Genomic DNA, 23,577 nt, shown 5'->3' with positions numbered 1-23,577 from the left:
TCTGTTCTTTTCTCACCTTAATTCTTTATCACCTGTGGTTCACTTCCATAGGAGGCTATAGTCCAGGTAAATGTGTAAAGGAAATACTTCTTAACACTTGTTTATAGTTAGTGTTAACAGATATCTCTTTTGGAAACAGTTTTCTTCATATTTGGCTGTGTTTTATATTCTCTCTAATTTGCTCATCATGAAGCTATGTATCTGTTCAAATAGGATACCTTGTTTACTGTTCTTAGTGTCTCATTTCCCGATCTAATTCTTCCAGCATCACACAATTTAATTCAACTACATATCGAAATCCTTGTTTTTTGCTTATTGATATTTGTTTTATAAACTCTTTTGGACAGTATCCCTTCCGTTTACCTGCTGTTCCAAGTCTTTGGCCATACTTGCATTGACAAACATCCTTCACCTTGAACTTTAATTCCTTTTCCAAATTTCTCCTTGGTTTCCTTTATTGGTCGCTCTATATGCAGATAGATAACATGGGGGTAGGTTGAATAACCGTCTCATTCCCTTCTAAGCTACTGCTCTCTTGTCATGTCCTGTAACTCCTATAACTACACTTACCTTTCTGTACAAGTAGTAGATAACTTTTTGATCCCTGTATCTTATACCTGTTACATTTAGAAAAATGTAGAGTCGGTAATGCCTGCTGTGTTCCTAAATTTCCCCTTAACCCAAACTATTCTTCCCTGAGGTCAGTTTGTACCAGTCTTACATTCTTTTGTAAATATTTCTTGTTAGTATTTTGCACTCGTGACATATTAAACTGATGATTCTTTAACATGTCAGCACCGACCTGAATTTATAATTGCTATTAAAAATCAGATATTAGCACTAAATATTGAATTGCTACCATTAGCTGTAATTGCACATTTTTGCTTGATGCCAGACACTACATGTGAGCAGCTGGCAGCAGTGATTGAGCATATCATAATTTTCACAGTTTGCTATGATGACATGAACACATACAAGGCATTCAGCTTATCATGTGGTAACATGCCTTGTATGTGTTCATGTAATCAGTAGTGGTGTGACCAGATGAAGAAATTCAGTTCTTAAGATTTGGTACAGTAATGTAGTTTTGTTTTGGTACTCCTCAAAATCCTTGCATTATTTTTGTCTTGATATACTTCCATGCGAAAATCTGTTAACGGGCATGTATAATGTCTTGTAAATGTGTTAATAGTTCAGATAACTTTTGCTATATTTACGTTGAAATCATATTTTGTTTGAAGTACAGAGGAGGCAAGGGGTAGAGAGCAAGGAAGTAGATAGAGGGAGTTGGAGGACAGGCACAGTGGAGGTTGAAGCCAAGAGGGAGGATATGTTGCAGGAGGAATCCTCACGCATGCAGTTCAGGAAAGACAGTGTTGGTGTGAAGAATCCGGATGGCAATGGCTGTGAAGCCGACAAGCACATCGTATTAGGTGGCATGTTCATCTGCTGGATGATTCAGCTGTCTCTAACACAGTGTGGTGGTGGGCATTTGTAAACACAGACAGCTTGCTAGTGGTCATTCACATGTAGAATGACACACATGGGTTACATGTCTTGCATCTAGGACTTTTATAGTGATTCATGAGTCTCTGGTCAAGGGGATGGTGGCACGTGTGGGATAGGGACGAATAAGGATATTGTGTATGTTGGGTGAGAGGGCAAATACCACTTTGAGATGAGCAGAGAGGATATTTCGAGCTAGAGTAGATGTAGTTGAAAGCTTGGCAGTGTAGGTGATTTGATCCCTAGTGGTGGTTCTCCTTTGGAAGCATCACCTACAAACATATCTGTGGTACAGCTATGAGTAGCCACATGTCACCACCCCATGCCACCTATTTGTAGGTTATATAGTGGAACCCTTCCTAGCTGTGTGGAATCACAAACCCCTCACCTTGTTCAGATCTGTTGATGACATCTCCATTATCTAGATTAAGGGTGAGGATACCCTATCCACATTTTTCCAGAACCGCAACACCTTCTCACCCATTTGCTTCATTTGGTCCTGCTCAGCCCAACAAGCCACTTTCCTTTACATCAACCTCCACCTCACTGGTGACTGACAATAACTGTGTTCACATCAGACCTACCAAACACTGATAGTACCTCCATTTGGATAACTGCCTGATATTCCACACCGATAAGGCTGTTATGTAAAGTCTAGTCACTTGTGGTTGTCGAATCTGCAGTGATGAGCAGTTCCTTTCCAAATATGCCAAGGGTCTTGCTGTAGCCTTTAGGAACCGAAATTATTCTTCCCACCTTGTCCAGAAACAGATGTTGTGCACCTCATATCCCCAGTTACCTCCTATCCCCCACATGCCCTCTACTAGCCCCCTCTTGTGACTCAGTGTCACCAAAAACTAGAGCAACTGAACCACATTCCCTGCCATTGTTTTAGCAATCTCTTGTCGTGTCGTGAAATGAGAAACGTCCTGCGTACTATCCTTCCTGTCTCTTCCACAGTGGTATTCTGCTGCCCACCCAACCAGTACAGTATCTTCGTCTGTCCCTATTCACCCTGCTCCCAACCCCTTGTCCCTTTACTTATGTCATTGTAATAGACCTTGATGCAAGACCTATCCCATACATCCTCTCACTGCCACTACTCCAGTCCTTCTGGGGCCATTTGCAAGAGCAACTATATGGTCTACTAACTTAGCTGCAACCATTGCATGGTATTCTACATGCATACAGCTGCTAACAAGCTTTCTGCCCCATGGTTTCTTCCACTAACACGAGCTTGTATGAATGGCACAGACGGCAATATATTTGTTTCCATAATACCCTTGGCCTCAGCCTTCACTAGCTCCTGCCCCTCCACTTGCCTCTATCTCCTGCCCTGCACTTGCTCCAGCCTCACACTTGCATGCTGCCCTCCAGCTGATGCTGTTGCTGGCAGCCCACCAACATATCCCCACCCCCTTCCTGCTCACGCCTAGAGGTAACAGTCCAGAATTTTTTTTTCCAATCCCTACCGTTCTGTCCCCCTTTCTCCCCACCTGATGTGTCTTCTGTACCCTCACTACCAAGAAAACTACTCACTGCAGTTGGGCTTCAGTGCGGCCATTCTCTGTGTGGTGAAAGGTCTTTTTTTTACAAGGTAGGGGTCTGAACAAATAAATGGGTGCTGTATATGCTGTTCTTAATGTTCATCCATCTTCAGTGTGTGAAGAGATGCAGAAGTGCTAATGGTTTGAAGGATGCCCACCAGCTGTGCTAATGACTAGTTATTTCTGTCCACCCTGTAAACAAAGGGGTCTCTGTGAAGAAGAAATCAAGGATTTTGTGCCCTAACATGTGATCTGCAATTCTCTCTGTACCTCATGGCAAACAGCTTCCTGTTCCTGAACCTCCAGAAAAGGTTTGTGTTTGCTCTAATGCTCCTCATTAGAAGTTGAAAAACCACCTATTTTGAGAGATGTAGATCTATCTCCAAGACATTCTTCTTAGTTCAGAAGATGGCAGAAGGGGAGTTCACTGACCTCATTACAAATCTAGAACTTCATAAAAATAACGCAGGCCCTTAAGTATCACATTTAAGGGAGTGTAAGTATCTACAGATCTCTGTGGGAATGTCCACATTTCACTACAGAATTAAAGAATTAAATCAATTCCTTAAAAGTGAAGATGACTTCATGTAGTTGAAAAAATATAGATCACACTGGACTTGCATTCGGGAGGTCGATGGTTCAATCCCGTGTCCGGCCATCCTGATTTAAGTTTTCCTTGATTTCCCTAAATCGCTCCAGGCAATGCCGGGATGGTTCCTTCGAAAAGGGCGCGGCTGACTTCCTTCCCCATCCTTTCCTAATCCAATGATACCGATGACTTCACTGTCTGGTCTCCTTCCCCAAAAAACGTAGATCGTTTGATAAAGACACTGAAAATGATGCACAGTTCTCATCATTAGTGACGGTTCATTGAAATTTTGAAGAGAAGTCTTAGAACAGCACCTTTTCACAATGATAACAATCTTCCTTTTAGTCTTGTAGCTTATGATACCTATGCAAAATAAAACATCCGATTGTGAGAATCATCCTGATAGGAATATCAGATAATACTGAAATGTTTGTGTGGAATTTTGCCTTTTAAGAATGCAGTCGGGATACACAAGCACTGTAGTTTTGTGTTCAAATGGGACAAACACCACCAATAGAAAAGTTACTGAGGTCATTAATTGACAGAGAGAGATACACAAAGTTATGCTTCTGGGAAATCATATAAAATTGGGACTTACAAAGAATTTTCTAAAAGTTATTAATTTAAATGACTCTGCACACCTTACTCACTCATTTGCTTTTATCAAAAGTTCCCCATACTCAGTTTCAAAACTGTAAAAACAGCCGCATTCATCAGTCCACCGATCTGAGAACTTTTCGACACTTTCGCTGACCAAGTTTTAAAAGACAAAAAGAAAACACCTTGGTAATTCTTGAAGAGCGTTTTGAATGGTTTTGTGGGAAATTTCAAAGGTGAAAATTTCAAAGAACTTTTGCAATGATCTGTACTTGTATTAACAATACCAATGTAACATGTCATTAAAATTCACTTTTCGTAATCACACCTGCATTTCTTCCTGCCAAATTGTGATGATATGAACAGTGGACATGGTGAGCACTTAAAACAGAACACTTCACTGGCAGGGCAAACGTACAAAGGGAAATTGAATTCTGACATTTTAGGTGATCATTATTAGATGGTAAAAATAGTTCCAGACATCAAATGCTGTAAGACATATCTTTTCTTTATCTTTTCTTGTCAGATATGTCTATATCTGTACTCTACTTACTGGTGTGAGGAGCATAACACAGGATACTTCGTGTTGTGCCTTGTATTAGGCTTTCTTCCCATTCCATTTGTGTACAAAATGAGGAAGAATGATTACTTAAATGTTTATCCATCCTGTTAAATCTAACATGTCTGTGTGACCCATATGAGTGCAATACATTGTGTGCTGTAAAATATCCTTAGATTCCACACTTAATTCCTGTGCCTGGAACATTGTAAATAGGGTTTTGTGGTTGTAAACTTACGCATTCTCCCTATTATCCAACCAGTGAGCTGAAGCCAGCCAACTGCTTTACCTATATTTATTGCAGTTTGTTTCCATTTTGTTAGACCCAGTGTGAGTCAACTGTTTCCATTGATGATGTAGACATATCATACTACTTTTTTTTCTTTTTGTGAAGTGCACAATTTCATATCTTGGAATATTTAAGGCAAGCTGCCAACCTTGGCACCATTTAAAAATTGTATTAAAATCTGATTGAAAATTTGCGCAACCTTTTTTTTTTTTTTTTTCCAGATAGTACTCCGGTATAGACAAGTGTGTCATCTGAAAAAAGTATGAGGTTACTGTTAATATTGTCTGCCATGTCATTAACATAAAACATGAACAGCAAGCCTCCCTAAACATTTCCCAGGGGCACATCTGAAGTTACTTCCATGCACATTTATCACACTCTGTCCAAGAAAATGTGGTGCTTCTTCCTTGCCAAGAAATCCTCAGCCAGTCCCAAAGTTCATTTCATACTGCGGTTGACCGACGGCTGAAAGTTCCTGAATACCAGAACAGTAAGATAATGGAGGTCAGCTCTTCCTCAGTTTCTCTATAGTTGTAAATTATTAAAATTTATTGTGACAGAGTACAGTAGATCAAATGCTGCCATCATGTAAAAACAATTTAGCAGTGGCTGTTAGTTCACCCAGTCCTACTGTTAAGTGGAGAGACTGATGTCGCTCACCCAGTGTCCCAAGTGGAAACATGTCTCACTTTGACACAGATTCTTGGAGGCAAAAAAACATGTAAGTTCACTGCTTCCAAGGTGCCGTGTATGTCCTGATTATTCTTGTTGCTTTACTTTCCTGCTGACTTGGTTTCCACAAAAAACCTGGCCAGATATTTCTTGCATAACTGGATTGTAATTAAGGCATATTTAAACAGGCACCTGATGATGTGTTAGATAGTATTACATGTTTCTGTAACTACTAAATTTGCCTTTTTAATTTTATTTTACTTTATTTTTACAGGAGGAAGAGACAATTACCTGGACCAAGTGATGAAAATGAAGTAGAAGAAGAAGAGGAAGATGACTGTGATGATAAAGATGAAATCTCGTCTACTGTTAGCAATCTTTCAAACTTGAGTGGTCTTTCTGATTTAAGTGGACAAGAGTGGAAACCAATAGCAGGTTGGTTTATGCTATTACATTTGTAATCTCTTGTTCATTACTTACAATTATATATAAAAACAAAGATGAGGTGACTTACCGAACGAAAGCGCTGGCAGCTCGATAGACACACAAACATACACACAAAATTCAAGCTTTCGCAACAAACTGTTGCCTCATCAGGAAAGAGGGAAGGAGAGGGGAAGACGAAAGGAAGTGGGTTTTAAGGGAGAGGGTAAGGAGTCATTCCAATCCCGGGAGCGGAAAGACTTACCTTAGGGGGAAAAAAGGACAGGTATACACTCGCACACACGCACATATCCATCCACATATACAGACACAAGCAGACATATTTTTCAAAATTTGTCTGTGTCTGTATGTGTGGATGGATATGTGCGTGTGTGCGAGTGTATACCTGTCCTTTTTTCCCCCTAAGGCAAGTCTTTCCGCTCCCGGGATTGGAATGACTCCTTACCCTCTCCCTTAAAACCCACTTCCTTTCGTCTTCCCCTCTCCTTCCCTCTTTCCTGATGAGGCAACAGTTTGTTGCGAAAGCTTGAATTTTGTGTGTATGTTTGTGTTTGTTTGTGTGTCTATCGACCTGCCAGCGCTTTCGTTCGGTAAGTCACCTCATCTTTGTTTTTATATATAATTTTTCCCACGTGGAATGTTTCCTTCTATTATATTGATATCATTACTTACAATGTTAGAGACGACTCACGCGCAATTCAGTGTGTACATTGCTGTTTACGTCCTGCTCTAGTAGGAATTGTATCTCGAAACCCAGTGACAAAAAGAAATTGACATCTCACCAACAATAAGGGAAGTGTCATGTCTCCACTTAATGAATAGGTAAAGAACGTACTTCAGAAAAGCAGCATTTTCTGATTTTTGAAGTATCACTTTTTATACATATACCAAACAGAAAGTACAAAAACCGCATAAGGCAAAGGTCCCGAGTTCGAGTCTCGGTCCGGCATGCAATTTTAATCTGCCAGGAAGTTTCATATCAGTGCACACTCCACTGCAGAGTGAAAATATCATTCTGGAAACATCCCCCAGGCTGTGGCTAAGCCACGTCTCCGCAATATCCTTTCTTTCAGGTTCACAGGTTCGCAGGAGAGCTTCTGTACAGTTTGGAAGGTAGGAGATGAGGTACTCACAGAAGTAAAGCTGTGAGGATGGGGCGTGAGTCGTGCTTGGGTAGCTCAATTGGCAGAGCACTTCCCTGCGAAAGGCAAAGGTTCCGAGTTTGAGTCTCGGTCCGGCACGCACTTTTAATCTGCCAGGAAGTTTCATATCAGTGCACACTCAGCTGCAGAGTGAAAATATCATTCTAATGTAAGATCTCTTAATGCTATACACATACAAACATACGGGCAATAATGCCTGTTTTCTGGTGCTCTCTGGCAACTGCTGAAACAAACCTGTTGCTAACAGGCTGCTGGAAAATAAATGTGAATGGTGGTTTTAAAAGCATTACTTTCAAAGTGAATTTCCTTTTATGCAAGATGAATTACATTACATGTGTGAATGTGCAATCAATTTCTGGAATCACAGAGTGTTTGACTGTCACTTAAAACTTAACACTTCGAGGACCAGATACTTACAAGAACTTCATGCCCAGAAGACAAGACATTTCAGTCATTATTTAAAATTTTACTGGAATGTTTGTGTGATGTATCTTAAAGTGAAACACATGGGGGGGGGATTATTATACATGAAAGATTAGCTGTTCTTGTAGTTACACTTTGTATATTAATTTAAACCATTAACTTTTCCTGTTTGTGTGTTCATGCAACTTAACAATGGTGCTGCTTTTTGCTGACTGTATCTTATGTACTTATGCCCTGAAGATCTGCTGTCATCGGCTGGCTGGCGAGATCACTTGGCATGAGTTGTGCTTGGCTTACAAAACGCATCACAATCTTGATTTCAATGCTTCGGAAACTAACGTGCTGAGTGTGGTGGGATTCGACTTTATACATTCGTAATATGAAGATATGCAGCGTACTGGTTGCTGCACGTAAAAGTTCTTTCCAAAATGCTTCTTTTTTTTTGACGGGAGGAGGGGGAGTTTGTTTTTTAAAGTTTCAGGAAGCTCTATGCCAGTATATAAAACCTTAACCATTGAAAAGATTGAAAAGTTTTACAGTTCCAAGGGAAAGTATACTGTCACTAGACATGGAAAAAGTGTATGTTAGCCCAGGAAATCTGGGCAATCCGGGGAAAATTGGGGAATATTTTTCCTTGTCTGTGTATACACTCTGTTGTAGCCTTGCTGGGGCTTCTCTTTTACTTTCCAAATCTCACAGCCCCTGTCCTGCATACCTTTCTAGGCCAGAACTCGTAAAAGGAAGGATATAATGGAGAAAAGGCAGTTTTGAAAGGAGTACAGAGGTACTGGCAGAAGTAAACTGTGAGGGCAGGTCACAAGTTGTGTCCAGCTAGCTCAGTTGATGAGAGCAAAAGACAAGGTTCCAGGTTTAAGTCCCAATCCTTATCACGGTACAGTGATGGGTACGCCTGTCACAACACCGTAAATGTGATATGCGACTCTTCTGTAGTTTGCCATTTCTACAATAGTTGTGCAGCAATACTGTTAGATGGCACTAGTTGTTAGCTTGTGAAACTGGAGCTCATGTACATCGTTCAGTCTGCTTTTGTGAGCTCCACGAGTGTTGATGGCTGACCCCTACAGAATTGGGACCACAAGAATTCAGTGCTTTTGGAAGAAAGTGATTTTGGTGATTCGTGTAATTGTGCAGACTGTGAAATTCCAAACAATAGTTCATTGAGTGGTGAAAAGGATAGTATTTTATGTGACCAGAAAACTGGAAGTATGCTACTGTGTGCGGTGATGAGAGAAACGTGTTGGTGCACTGAGGGAGTGTGCTGCAAACTGTTTGGAAGTGATTTGTCAAGACTGGGACAACGTAGCTAATCATTCTAAAAGTACACTGTGATATCCAAAATAAAAGCGACAGTTCTAAGGTGTTAGGGACAAAATTCTACAGTACTTAAAAACTTGTATATGAATTTTTGATGACACCATTTTTTGAGCCAGTTGCAAGAGTAACAAACTGTTATGCTGCAAAATCGTTGGCTATCAATTCAAGCACTGAAACATGCTGGTTTACCGTAACAATTGACAAATTAAAGGCGCACATTTCTCTGTGCATCTTTGTGTAACAGACACAAAAACCACCTACATGAGACAAATGGTCAAAAAGAAATATTATTGTGACTGCAATATTTGCTGAAACAATGACATGGAGAATGTTTGAAGCTATCTCCTGGTATTTGCACTTTGCTATCAATTCACCAAAAAAATGAAGAAGAAACTGAAAAAGCCCCAAATTTGAAAAGGTATGTGTTCCTGCCAAATGCCTGATGAAGGATAGGGGCAAACTTTTGTATGTTTAACATAATCCATCAAAGCCAGACTGGACATAAGGATATATAAAGCATGCTATCCAGAGAATGGGTAATGTTATAATCTGAAGATAGGTACTGGGAAAGAGGAAGTAAGTGGTGATGTGGCTGTCATATTTCCAGCAAGTGAAAAGATTCTGGAAGACTTTGTTTGGAATATGAAGTACTCTTTACATGGAGAAGTGCTACAGCTCTCCAACTTGTTCTGAGAATTGCTAGAGAGCAGCACTCATGCAGTCAGGACTGTAATACCGACAGGAAAAAGTGTGCCACTCGTGTTCTGTGGAACTAACCTAAAGAAGGGGAAATGTTCACATCATCAAACGATATTTTTGCAGTGGAATGGTCTAATAGCAAAAATGTTCATCTCCTGTGAATGCTACCATATGCACCAGAGTATTTACAGGTACATAAACATGAAAAAACAAAGCTAAGATGTTATTGTTTTATCAATTACCGATGAGGAATGTGTGAAGTTGACAATATGTGACCAGTTTCTGCCCTCATATCAACTTATGAGAAGAGGTTTTTAGGAGTGAAAGAAGGTACAGTTCTATCTCCTGGACATAGCAATTATAAATGCAATCGTAATTTACGACATACTAAACCCAGCACCCAAGAGGATGATGTCAACAACATTCTGGCTCATTGTGGCAAAGCGAGTGTAACTCTCCATGTCTACACTTTTAAGAGATGACCAAGGAGAGCAGAAAATCCATTATGGCTTCAAGAGAGAAGCAGGGAACATTTTCTATCAAAAATAATTCCAGATCAGAAGAAAACTGTTCCCTCTAGAAGTTGCAAAGTTTGTTATGATTGAGAGCAAAATGTGGTAACCTGTTTTTGATGTAACATGTCTAAAGTTGTCCATTTGAACCAGTGTTCTACATGTATCCTACACAACTGCACTGTGTGAATATTTATGACTGATAAGAACTGATTCTTGGTGTACCACAAACAGTGGAGCTGTGTGTGAATGATTGCGGTGCTATAAGTCTTTAGAATGAGTGTATGCCTTTATGTTTCCTAAATAATAAAGTGTATGTGAAAAACAAAAATATACAGTGAAAATAACTGTAATCACACGGGAAGACACACAAGGCCATTGATCCTTTGGAAGTGAACTACCTGCTGGAATTACTATGTTGCTCAGGAAATTTGATTTCTGATGCAGATGACGCTCTTTTTGCAACCTGACGAAACACACAATTTTGCCTACACTGTGACTTACATGCTCTGTGATGTGGTTAATTTCATCACAGTACTATTGCCTGAGAGGCAAGACTTTGGATAGATACGCATTAGTATCTGCTGAGGGTGACCGACAATTGTGCTGTTTAGTTTCCTGAAACCTCCAGTGCCCAACAAAACAGTTTTTCCCTTCCTGCCTGTATTTTTTTAGTAAGAAGTTCAGTTGCAAAACTAGAATTTTTTTTCTGTGTGATTCATCATTCTTTCTATTTTAGAACTTGCTTACACAGTTCTTTTGTGTTCTAGGTACGATGAGCTGGGTTCAGAAGCAGATGCTTACTGGAGTGAATCCACGTTGTATTCTTAACCAGATAGTAGGTGACGGAGTTCCTGTATCAGAGCAAATGGATGATTTGAGCCTTTGGAAGATTATAGTTAATTTTCTCAGTGAAATACCGAGGAGACAAAAATTACGCCATATAAATACTTTAACAGATGTCGTTCGCTTGTTGAGAGGTGCCAGGAAAGTCATTATTCTTACTGGAGCAGGGGTAAGTATTCTAATTCTGCTTATTAGCTGATTGATAAATATTACATATTGTTAATAACTTGCGATTTGAAAGTCAGTATGTAATTTACAATTATATAGAACATAAGAAGGCAAGGAAAAATTTTAGCTGCCCAGAGATGCCTTAAAAATGTGTTTTACGCTAATGGGTCATTCCATGTCAGTTCAACCAGGGGCTCCAGCTCATAGTCTCAGATTTGACTGAAATTCAGTACACTAATTCTACCATGTGTGGAACACTCGTGTACAAAGTATTAGTTTCCCCTGCCAATTAGTTCCAGAATTATGACTTGTGACAGAAGGTGGCGTAACCCGGAAATTGCAACCCGCATCTGGCAATCTATCTTCAGACCCAACTTCAGGTCTTAATAACTTTGGAACTATTCCACACAGTCCAGTGAAATTATTACAACCCAGTAACATTCATTTAGAGAACACACTCCGTGAATCAAAACACCAACAAAATATTTCTGAAGGAAAATAAAAAATTCCAAAATGTGATTTAAAAAATGTAATACGTTAAAAGGTACATATTGTAGGTGCCCTCTATGCCAAATATAAATCAATCAAAAAGGGTATACATTTTTTGTGGTAAGCTTAATGTGGTATAAACACACACAGAACTCATCTTGCCCATATCAGTCACAGAAACTGAGTTACATGCACATGCAAATACAAAAATTCGAAAAATTACCTGAAAATCATGGGTTTTCTAAATGTGGTAGCACAAAAGGGACAAGTGGTCTCCAAGCCAAATTTCACACATTGCATTAGTAGACCATAATGATACGTGTCTCAAAATTTCAGCATGTTATTGCAAGACATTTGTGTACAATGGAAGTTGGTAGATGTTTTTGGTGATGTGGCCGTTGTTCCACAACACAATTTTGTAAAAACATATCTTTCTCTTCTTATCCTCTACCACAACTGTGTAATCGCTAAGCAACAACATACAGACAGATTAACACAACCTATCATTAATGTTTACTGCACCTTAACTGCTGAAAACCAGTCGATTGTGCTTCAAACAGAAGTTCTCTCACACTTTAGCTACTGTACTCTGTACATTGAGTGACAAATTGTACTGTCTTCCTGACACTGTGGTAGGAACTGGAACTGTCATAAGAATGTGTTCAAAAGGAATCCAACACCTGTCTGCCAAACGTGGCCAATGAAATGATCTTGCTGGTGCCATGAAGTTCACAAATACATCACCTTCTGCTTCACAGCACTCTGCAACACATCCTAAGTACCATTTGTCATCATAAACAGCAATAACATAGCAGCCTGGTTGTATGTTGCAGCTTTTGCTTCTGAATCCTGAGTCACACACACTGTGAAGACACATGTTGTGCATGAACCTATAGTTATAACCGGACAGTCTGCTCATCTGCACATTGTCAGAGTCCGCTGGAGAGAAGTGATGATGGCTCCTTGTGCCTGCAACAGTTTTAACATGTTCTAGTCTGCTTTTTAGCAACTCTTCGACTGATTTCACCTCATCTTTCGAAATGTAGAATGATTGTATGCCAGAGATATTTTTCTGTATCAGGTAAATAATTGAAGAGGTGTTAGAATGTGACCTTCTGTAGGGTGCTGCAGACTAGCTCGTGATGCCATGTGCTTAATGGTAGCACCGATACCATCACATACATTTTTACCACGACTTGTTGTGAAAAAATTCCATTCTGCATGAATCTGAAAATCGTGGTAATGCGTGCATAAATTTTTGAGATTTTTACAGCTTTTGTAATGACTAGCTGCTACATCACTGAAGTATTTTGCAAAATGTACGTGAGGCAGCTTGTTTTTCACATATGCCGTGACAGTGCGAATGTGGGCATGAACTGCAATGGCATCATGAATTAAACAATCACTAAAACTGCACAGGTTCATGATAGACACATCACCTGATTCACCTCTATAGTAAATCGCAAATGGGTGGAGAGTTGCTTGACTGTTGTCCCAATGATATCCTTGGATGGCATCTTGAACTATAAATGCATAATTTTCAGAAAAGTCTAGTATTACTATAATGTCATCTTGTTTCAAATCATCCTTACGAAACTGGAGATAAGCCAATTGTGCTGTTGCTGTGAAGCTGTGTGTGGTCAGTTTGTCCGTTTTTTGACAACACATTTCAACAAAATCTTCCACTCACTGTACTTTGCTTTGTTTCAAGACTTATGTGCGATCCATGTGTGTCCATCGTTTATAAGAAACAAGTTCATCATCATCCATAAGGAGTTCACCATACAGTTTGTTGCTCATGTGTTTTGCAAGATTTGCCTTACCAGGACACTTTTCACACCTGTGTATCATGCACTGGTAGGAACTGATGTCACACACTAGCAGCTTCATTTCATTGCACCGTTGTAATCCAGACCAGAATCCTTTATAGCAGCAAACATCAGCTTAGCATTTTGATGGGTCTCACATACACAAACATTGTGTGTGCCCCTTGCACTTACAGGCACAACCCATTTTGGCCGAAGATTAAAAAAAAGGTGATAAACCTACTTTGGTCTTGGGATACTTTTCCTTGAATTCTACATATAGTTCTGATATGTTGCATAGCAACAGTCTTTTTTGCATCTATACACATACATTTCCCATTTTCACCGTTACATAGTCTTTTTTTCCAGGCATTATTCGGCTGTAGTCATTATTTTCATAAAACTCAGACACTAGCACCTTTATTTCTGAACTCAATTGCTTACCCTGAGCCTGCTGAAGTTGTGGAAGCCCCCCTTGGGTTGCTTTTATTTTCCTAGCTTGCTTTACCATATATGTAGAAATATTGAATTCATTTGCAGTGTAGTCAATAGACCAGCTGGAAGGTGCAAGGGTAAGAATAGCTACTTTTTTCTGACGTGTGGATATGGCACATTTTTCTTTCAAATTATGCACAATTTCGTCCAAATCAGAGCATTTCTGGCATGATTTCTGTTCCTTTGGAGCAGATAGTTCTTCCTCTTCCACCATCAGTGTGTCAGCTATTTTGTGTTTTAATTCCATTTGAGCTTCTTGTAGTTTTCTTCTACCATAGCTGGGCCTGTCTCTTTTCCCAACTTTGTGGTGGGCATCAACCTGTCATAATGTTAATTTGTTTGCTTCATGACAACTTTTTCATTGTTTTTCTTTAACTAGTGTATAATTAGAATGTAATGACTCTATATAACAAGTGTTTGATTGATTTTAATTGAAATGTAAGAAACTCAGTAAATGAGAAATGTAACTTTTCATGTGTTTAGTGTAGTAAAATATATATTCATGTTGTTTATAGGTTTCTGTATCATGTGGAATCCCAGATTTTAGAAGTCGTGATGGTATTTATGCAAGACTTTCAGTTGACTTTCCTGACCTGCCAGATCCCCAGGCAATGTTTGACATAGCATATTTCAGTCAAGACCCTCGCCCCTTTTACAAATTTGCTCGTGAAATATATCCAGGACAGTTCAAACCTTCTCCATGTCACAGGTAAGAAATGACTAGACATTTACCTGTAGTAATTAAGCCTCTCTCTCTCTCTCTCTCTCTCTCTCTCTCTCTCTCTCTCTCTCTCTGTGTGTGTGTGTGTGTGTGTGTGTGTGTGTGTGTGTGTGTGTGCGTGTGTAGGAGGAGGGGGAGGGGCTGTCGGAGAAAGGAGGGAGATGCAAGCAGATCATATGATTCAGAATGCTGTTTGGCGCCATTTTGTAAGTGAGTAGCAGTAGATGGTTGCACTTAAAATATATTCATGAAGATACCACAATTATGTCAGTAATAATTTTTGTAAGATCTTTTGTTTGGTTGCGTTGCTCCATGATTTAGGTACTCATATGTTAATGGATCACATTCGTGGTGTAGGAACAGCTCGAATATAAATAATCTAAAGAGTAAAGGTAACAGCTCACTGTGTCATTGGGTGTAGACCTAGCGGGCACAGAAAAAACTACATTGTACCTGAGGGCAGCTTGAGTCAGTTGTTGTCATTTACCATTAACTACAGGCTGCTTATTTCTGCAGGCAGATTCATCTGCAGAACCCACTGTGGCCATTTATACCCATCCTGCCCACTTACAAGCCTTAAATTCCAAATTTGGAAAGTAATTTTCTAGATTAACCATTCCAAGCAAAGTCTTCTATAATACATATGGTAAGAGAGGACCAGACAGATCAGCCCTCCCAAATGTTAATCTTTTCTTTCTATCAACTATAAATAGCTGTGGTTCTGTAATATGTAATGTTCTTCACGACATTCTCAAAATGTAATTATTTCAGTGTGTTTTTATACAAATTAAAATTGCCATTGTTTAGCCATTGCATGAGGAGAGGGTCCCCATAACCGTAATAAATACCTTCTAGTCTCTCTCTTTTTATATCGTTTTCCAGATAATATAACCAAGCATTTTCACCTCCTGAACAGCAAATGGATAATATATCAATCACAGTCTGTATTTCAAAGGGGGCTGCTCCACTGATCTGCCATTTATGGCACACACTTGATGTTGTCAGTTATAATATTCTATTACAAAAGTTATGGTTTTATGTATTACATGGTTCAACACATGCATTGGCAATTATTTTGTTTTGTGCAAGGGTGTTGAAGTGGTTTCCAGAGGGACACTACTGTATTAGCATGGTAACAAATCACGATGGACATTCTGTAGTTTGATCTTGTGCCTGTGATGAGGTAGTATTGCTTCTTCTACAGAATTACTATTGTCAACTCAGAAAAACAGAGATAGTTACAAGTTAAATTTATGTCACAGAGACAGCCATAAATTATATTTATGTGTAAGTTAAGTAGTTTGGCACAAATGCTTGTCTCTGATATGTTTTGTCAAAGGAAAGAGCACATCATTCATCCAGTTTTACTGTTAAAATTACTCCACCTTGGTCTACGTAATACAAGAAATAATAGATCAGGTAACATGTTCCACATTCCTGAGTGTACATTTTAATGACAATTTCAACAGGAATGCATAAAGTAGACCTGTAAAGGTGTTTACAATGATACTAACTGCCAACTTGGATCACATAAAAATTAGTAAAGTAATTTGTGTCTCATATTTTCCTTAATTGTTATCATTTATTATAATTTTTGGGATAACTCCTCACTTAGGAAAATTCACTATGCAAAAGAAAGTAACTAGAATTATGAGGCCCACACATATACAACTTCTTGGGATCTGTTAGAGTTAGGAATATTAGTGTCGGCCTTACAGTGAATTTATTTACTAGTTTGAGGGTAATAGATAGCCGGCCTCGGTGGCCGAGCAGTTCTAGGCGCTTCAGTCCGGAACCGCGCGACTGCTACAGTCGCAGGTTCGAATCCTGCCTTGGGCATGGATGTGTGTGATGTCCTTAGGTTAGCTAGGTCTAAGTAGTTCTAAGTTGTGGGAGACTGATGACCTCAGATGTTGAGTCCCATAGTGCTCAGAGCCATTTGAACCGTTTGGTAATATCCAGTACTAAGGGATGGATGACCTGCATTGGCTGTTGCATGCAACTTGACAGGAAGGAGTGAAATACACAGTAGTAAGACCCCATGACACTCAGCCTGTAGAAATAAAATGTACCTCACACACAGGGGTGAAGCTTGAAAGTTTTCTCTCTTTGTTGACTCCTTGACTGTTTAAAAGATTTCTGGTATAAAAGGAAAAAGATTGATTCCTACTCGCCAGATATATGACATTGAATAATTGCAGGCACAACAAAAAGACTGTTACACATTTAGCTTTTGGTCAAAGCCTTCTTCAGAAAAGGAAAAACACACACACACACACACACACACACACACACACACACACACAGAGAGAGAGAGAGAGAGAGAGAGAGAGAGAGAGAGAGAGAGAGAGAGAGTCATTCACACAAGCAAGCACACACCTCACACTCATATGATCGCCATCCCCTGCATCTCGACCGCCATTGATCGAATGTGACTGCACCGCCATTGATCGAATGTGACTGCAGCAGTCTGGAGGGAGGGGAAGGGCTAACAGGGTGTGGATGAGAGGCAAGGGACTAGAACACGGCATTACAAGACTGCCAATAGGTGCAGGGTCAGGAGACTGTGGGGCAGTGAGATAGCAAGGTGGGAAAACAAGGGGGAGGGGAAGAGAAAAGACGGTTGGGTGTATTGGGAGAGGGTGGCACACAAAGAGGGTGAGGGGGCATCAATAGGAAGGCGGTGATAGGACAGAGGGGGGCGAAAACTGCTGAGTGAAGCATGTGGGGACAGTAGTTTACGTAATGTGTTATAAGGGTAACTCTCGTCTGTGCAGTTAAGAAAAGCTGGTGATGGAGTGGACGATCCAGATTGCCCGCGTTGTGGAGCAACCATTGAAGTCGAGCACGTTATGTTCAGCTGCAGGTTGTGTTCAGCTACGTGTTGTGACAAAGAGTGATCTGCTTTGCTCTCGGCCACAATTTGGTTGGTGGCCATTCATCAGGTGTGCAACCATATCCATATAATGTACAAGGATTGCAGGACATTGCAGCCTCTGATGGGATAGGGTAAGCCTGTGACAGCACAGGAATAGGAAGTGCTGAGTGAGTGGATTGGGCAGGTCTTGCTCCCTGGGTCTTCTACAGGGATAGATCCCGCTGGCAAGGGAAGTGGCATAGGGATGGGCTAGGACGTCTTTAGGAGGGGCAAGAAGAATCTCAGGTAGGATGTCCCTCATTTCAGGACACAACGATAGATAATCAGAGCCCTGACAAAGGATGTGATTCAGTTGTTCCAATTCGGGATGGTGTTGGGTGATGAAGGGCACATACCGCTGTAGCTCATTCTTGGAGTAATGGGAGTATTGGTGGTGTTTGGGGAAATTATATGAGAGATCTAAGTCTGGGAAACAATACCTGTCTTCGAAGGCCGTGGTGACACCCTCAGCGTACTGGGCAACTGCAGATACACCATCTCCGGCTTGCGAGGCTATACGGGATAGATTTTTTGGCGTGAAAGATATGAAAGCGATTGCTATGCGGTACAGTTAATGGTGGAAAGGCGGGCATTAGTGGCAAGACCGTGGGCATGAGGGATGTTGGTATACAGTGAAGTGGCATCTGCACTGATGAGTAGAGACCCAGGAGGTAAAGAGGTGGGAATGATGGAAAGTCAGTGAAGGAAGTGGTTGGTATCTTTGATGCGAGAGGCTTGAGTACAGGCAATTGGTTGGAGATGTTGGTCAATGAGGGGTGAAATTCTTTCATTGAGGGCACAATCCAGCCACAGTGAGGGTGCAGGACTGTTAGGTTTGCAGATTTTGGGTAGCTTGTAGAAGGTGAGTGAAGCAGGTATCATAAGGTTGAGGGGGGAAACGGATTCAAGAGAGAGGTTCTGGGAAGGGCCTAAGGCCTTAAGCAGGGATTGGATGTTTAAGGTGGACTTCTGGGATGGGATCACTTTGGCAGAGTTTGTAGGCAGAGGAGTCAGATAACTGCAGAGGCCCTCCGCCAGATAGTTGTTGTGATTCATTTGTATTGAGGTTGTGTGTGGCTGTTCTTTCTTCTGCTGAAAGTTTGGTGTTCTTAGGAAGAGAGTTGGGAAGGATGACGTGGCCAAGTTAGAAATCAGGACTTCCTGGAAGGTAACCAGGGATGAGTGGGTGGGTAGGTAGGTAATTGGTGGGAGGGGGGGGGTGATTATGTTTGGATTGTGATATGAACTGGAAGAGGCAGGTTCAGTGTTTCGGCTCTGGATTTAATGGAGTGTTGGACAGATCAGCAAGGCAAGGTCTCAGTGCTATGAGGGGTTCATGAGGAGGAACACTGTGGGTGGATAGTGGTGCCCTGAGTCAGCAGGTTGGATAATGCACGGAGGTGGTGGCTGGACTGCTTCTCCAGGTGCTGGATAATCCTTGGCTCCTCCATGTGCTGAAGAATCCCTTGCATTCTGGTCCAAGCTGCCGGAGATGGCAGTCATGTGTATGAGATGTGATTGCTCTCTCTCTCTCTCTCTCTCTCTCTCTCTCTCTCTCTCTCTCTCTGTGTGTGTGTGTGTGTGTGTGTGTGTGTGTGTGTGTGTGTGTGTGTGTGTGTGTGTGTGTGCGTTTCCTGAAAGCTAAATGTGTAACCTCTTGTTGTGCATGTCTACAACTCAATGTGTCATATTTATGGTTTGTAGCAATAAAGCATGTGTTATCTTTATGGTTTGTAGCAATCTATCTTTTTCCTCATATTGTTGGTACTCCAACCTGGAGTTTCCATTGTTTAAGTACTATTACTACTGTTATATGGCCAGCATTTTCCATATAAATAAATAATTTTAAGAAGTATGTGAACTTTTGCCTAATTGAGACATTCCAAATAATAACATTACTTGTGAATGTGATCTGTGAAGCACATAATAACTATAAGAAACTAATTTCTCTCTCTCTCTCTCTCTCTCTCTCTCTCTCTCTCTCTGCGTGTGCACTGTGCACACATTTCAGAGTCCTGTAGTTCTAAATTATGTGTTAGCATCTTTTATCAATTTGTTTGCTTACATAATCAGAGTCAAAAATGATATTTTTTGCAGGTTCATTAAAATGCTAGAAAAACACAATAAACTGCTTCGAAATTATTCGCAGAACATAGATACTTTGGAGCAGGTAGCTGGTATTCATAATGTCATAGAATGTCATGGTGAGTATTAGTCAAGTAGTGCCTTTTCAGATGTATCTTACAGTATTATTTTATTTCAGTGCTATAATCTGTTTTCTCTTTCTTTTGTTTTACATTTAGGATCCTTTGCCACAGCGTCTTGTACTCGCTGCAAATATAAAGTGACAGCTGATGCTATACGTGAAGATGTATTTGCTCAGAGAATACCACTGTGCCCAAAATGTTCGACTGACGCGTTGCCATCTTTGATTGATTCTGCTAATGGAGAACATTATAAAAGTGAGACATTTAATTATAAGACTCACTGCACAGAAACTTTTAATTGGAGAAGACCTGAAAACTTCATGAAATAAACGTATATATTCAAGTATTGTACTTACAGGTAATTTTTATCCACAGGTTTGGTATCTCAGGGTATAATGAAACCAGATATTGTTTTCTTTGGAGAAGGTTTACCGGAGATATTCCATGAATCAATGGCTAAAGACAAAGATGAGTGTGACTTGCTAATTGTCATTGGATCATCCTTGAAAGTGCGGCCTGTAGCACTTATACCAAGTGAGTAATTTTCTGTTTCTGGTGGTAAGTTTATATGAACATATGATGATCCATGGTGAGATGTGCTGCCTGCATGTCAACTTTTGAGATCTTCTGTGGTACTGTTGTATTTGACTTAACCATGCGGAGTTTCCGTAGTACTGTTATCATAGAAGTAAATGTAGAAGCTAGATACAAAGTGGTTTTTTACTTCTGCTAACCATTCAAAAAGGAGGACTTTCCCTCATAAAAATATTGTTCTGAATACTAATTCTCTTTATTGTATTCAAATGACATAGGCAACCTCGCTGCTGCCAGATGGACATTACTCGCCACACATGCCCAAGAAAGGTGCTCAAAGACATGTAGGGCCTAAAGTGAGCAGTTGGGTGCAGGCAGTGTGTGACCAAAGTGTTCAGATACGACTGGTTTAGGACCAGTTGTGTCCCAGAGTTTGGCCTCCACAGTCACTCAGTTTGTGTGTGGGTTTTATGAAAAATTACATATTTGCCAAACACACGTTATCATCAGTAAACAAGTAAACAGCTGTAAAACCATGATTCCTGTAAATAATGATTGCTTTACTTTTTGTTTTGTTTTTAATCAGTGTTTCAGTTTACATTAATAATCAATTTGTTAGACTGCAAGTTCAATCCTATCTTCTTCTAGTTGGTTTTCCACCTGCTCCTTTCCTTATCAGTTCTGTGGAGAATCTCCTCATTTATCATATCAGTTCACTGATTTTCAGCATCTATCTGTAACTCCAGATCTGAGATTCTTTATTCTCTTCTTTTCTAGTTTCCTACACTGCATGCATAATTGACTTCCATGCAGTGCTGTGTTCCAGATGCATATTCTCAGAATTTCTTCCTAAAATTAAAACCCATGTTTGATACTAGTAGACTTGTAAAAATGCAAACTATCACAGCCAGACAGGTTAAAATTCTCTGGGCTGTTATTTCATGATCTTCTGAGATTTGTTAGGTAACCCAGTGTTTCATGCCCATCTTTGGAGCTCATCTGCAGCCGCCCCTCCCCCCCAGGGGGCTCACACCTATTTTGTGAGCATGTGTTTGGATACCATGGGGCCTCAGCTTTTGCAGTATTACTTCCTTTTGTGCTGCGTGCTTATACTTCCACTATCCCATTCTCCCTCTGCCTCTCCATCAGATCGTTTTATTGATGCTGACCCTGCTTGGACCTGGTTTATGATTGGGCCTCAAGTTTCCACACCGGCACATTCTACAACTTTTCGTTAAATAAACACATGGTTCCCATTGTTGGATTTGACCTTCCACCAATTTTCAAAATTCTCCAAAAATGCAGATCCCGCAGGGATGGTCGCCCAATGAGGTGTGCGCTCCATCTTCGTGCCTTTCCATCTGTGCGCTCTTCCCTTTAATACAGTAATACACCCAAAACCAGCCTGGTAGCCATCCCATTGTGTGTGTGTGGGGGGGGGGGGGGGGGGGATCATCAAGTACCTGCATGGTGGTAAGCCTCCTAACACGACACAGGGTGCCTGAGTTGAAAACTTCCCATGAATGCCAAGGAGTATGTGTTCACCATGACTGGGACACCGGGACTCCGAGTAGTGGATTACTGGCCAAGTAGCCATTGCTTAGGCTGGGTGGCGCCCACGGGGAGAGCCCCGGTTTGGAGTGGGTGGCACCATGGCGGATCAGCTGCAAATGAAGTGGATGAAGTTATTTCCCGCTGGTGACCCTACAGCTCCAGCAGTCTCTATTATGAAAGGACAGTCCTCTTTCAGTGCAGAGAGAGATACGGCCCTAAAATGTTCCCTTCCCAGGCTACGCCGTGGGAGGAACGTAGGGCTAAATGGCAAGCAGAGCAATGCTCCCCACAATACTTGGTTTGTACAAGGATTGATAATTATTCTTTCATGGCCCAAAGCCGTTGTTCTTTGTGGAGAACTCAGTAGAGAAGTTTGGGGAAGTGGCGGACATCTCTAAAATGAAAAGTGGATCAGTTCTGATCAAAACGGCATCCCTGGCCTGCTCACGGGCACTGCTCGATTGTACCAAGTTGGAGTGACATACAGGTGACTGTCACTCCTCATTACAGTCTAAATTTAGTTCAGGGCATCATTTTCTACAAAAACCATCTGTTACAATCTGACAATGAGCTATGGGCCAGCTTGGTGTGACGGGGTGTGCACTTTGTACATAATGTACAAAGGAGGCCAAAAGACAATAGGACTGAACGGGTGCCTTCATCTTGGCCTTTGAGGGTGATTCATTGCCTGCCCCCTCCCTCCCCTCTTGCTGCTTCCCCCACACAAGTTTTGGGATCAATGGTTTCCAGCCACAAGGGACATTGGTCCCCACCTCCCAGCCACGGACAAATCAGTTTTCTTTCGCAAGCAAGAGCTAATGGAGCCGCAGGATGCTGGTCCCAGGGCTTCGCGATCCCCATTTTTACCTGAAACTGGTTCAGAGAAGCCCTCGCAATTATCAAAATCCTCCAAGAAGAAGGGCATTCTGGTGGCCACCCATGCCCACTGATCCTGCCCGTTCCACTCCTGTGGCTGAAGTGGAGATTCCGGCAGCCACTGAAGCCCTGATTTGCACCACCAAGAGATCCAGAAACCTATGTATATTGATGCTGTAATCCTCAGCAAATGCCAGCAGGTGACCCTAAGGGATAACCTGCACTCCTTGTTCCATCCTGGCCTCACTGTACATCATCAACATTATTCTCCAGTGGAATTATAGTGGTTTTTTTCCTTCACCTGGCTAAGCTGTGACATCTTTTAAGCACTTCAGGAGACCTGGTTTCCAGTAACACAGACCGCAGCCCTTACCGGGTGTGTTTTAAGAATTGTGCTATGACAGGGTTTCGGGCAGAGCTTGCACATATGTTAAAGACACACTACACATTTATAGCAAACTTGTCTCTCTTAATACCCCTTTAGAGGATATGGCTGTTCGGGTAAGGGCATTTCAGGATATTACCATCCTCATGATGGTGAAGTGTCTCAGAACGAACTTTTCATTGGTTTCCCAGTCTCCCACCCCCACCCCCTTTCCTAATCTTGGCTTGGGTGATTTCAGTGCCCAT

At 41.0% G+C, this 23,577-nt stretch overlaps 1 protein-coding gene across 2 annotated transcripts in view; it reads left to right on the top strand.

Annotated features, from left to right (window-relative positions):
- The window catches only part of LOC124737032 (NAD-dependent protein deacetylase sirtuin-1), a 53,684-nt gene that overhangs the window by 7,450 nt on the left and 22,657 nt on the right, over window positions 1–23,577 (top strand). For both annotated transcript variants that reach the window (XM_047248581.1, XM_047248580.1), the window contains exons 3-8: window positions 6,034–6,194; window positions 11,106–11,350; window positions 14,654–14,847; window positions 19,874–19,980; window positions 20,080–20,238; window positions 20,359–20,517. In XM_047248581.1, coding sequence (XP_047104537.1) covers window positions 6,034–6,194; window positions 11,106–11,350; window positions 14,654–14,847; window positions 19,874–19,980; window positions 20,080–20,238; window positions 20,359–20,517 — 1,025 coding nt within the window. The remainder of the gene's footprint in view (window positions 1–6,033; window positions 6,195–11,105; window positions 11,351–14,653; window positions 14,848–19,873; window positions 19,981–20,079; window positions 20,239–20,358; window positions 20,518–23,577) is intronic.

This window comes from Schistocerca piceifrons, chromosome 1 (genome assembly GCF_021461385.2).
Source record: "Schistocerca piceifrons isolate TAMUIC-IGC-003096 chromosome 1, iqSchPice1.1, whole genome shotgun sequence".
Classification (NCBI taxonomy): Eukaryota; Metazoa; Arthropoda; class Insecta; order Orthoptera; family Acrididae; genus Schistocerca; species Schistocerca piceifrons.
Note: the sequence above shows the minus strand (reverse complement) of the source record. Positions and strands in the feature narration are given on the sequence as shown.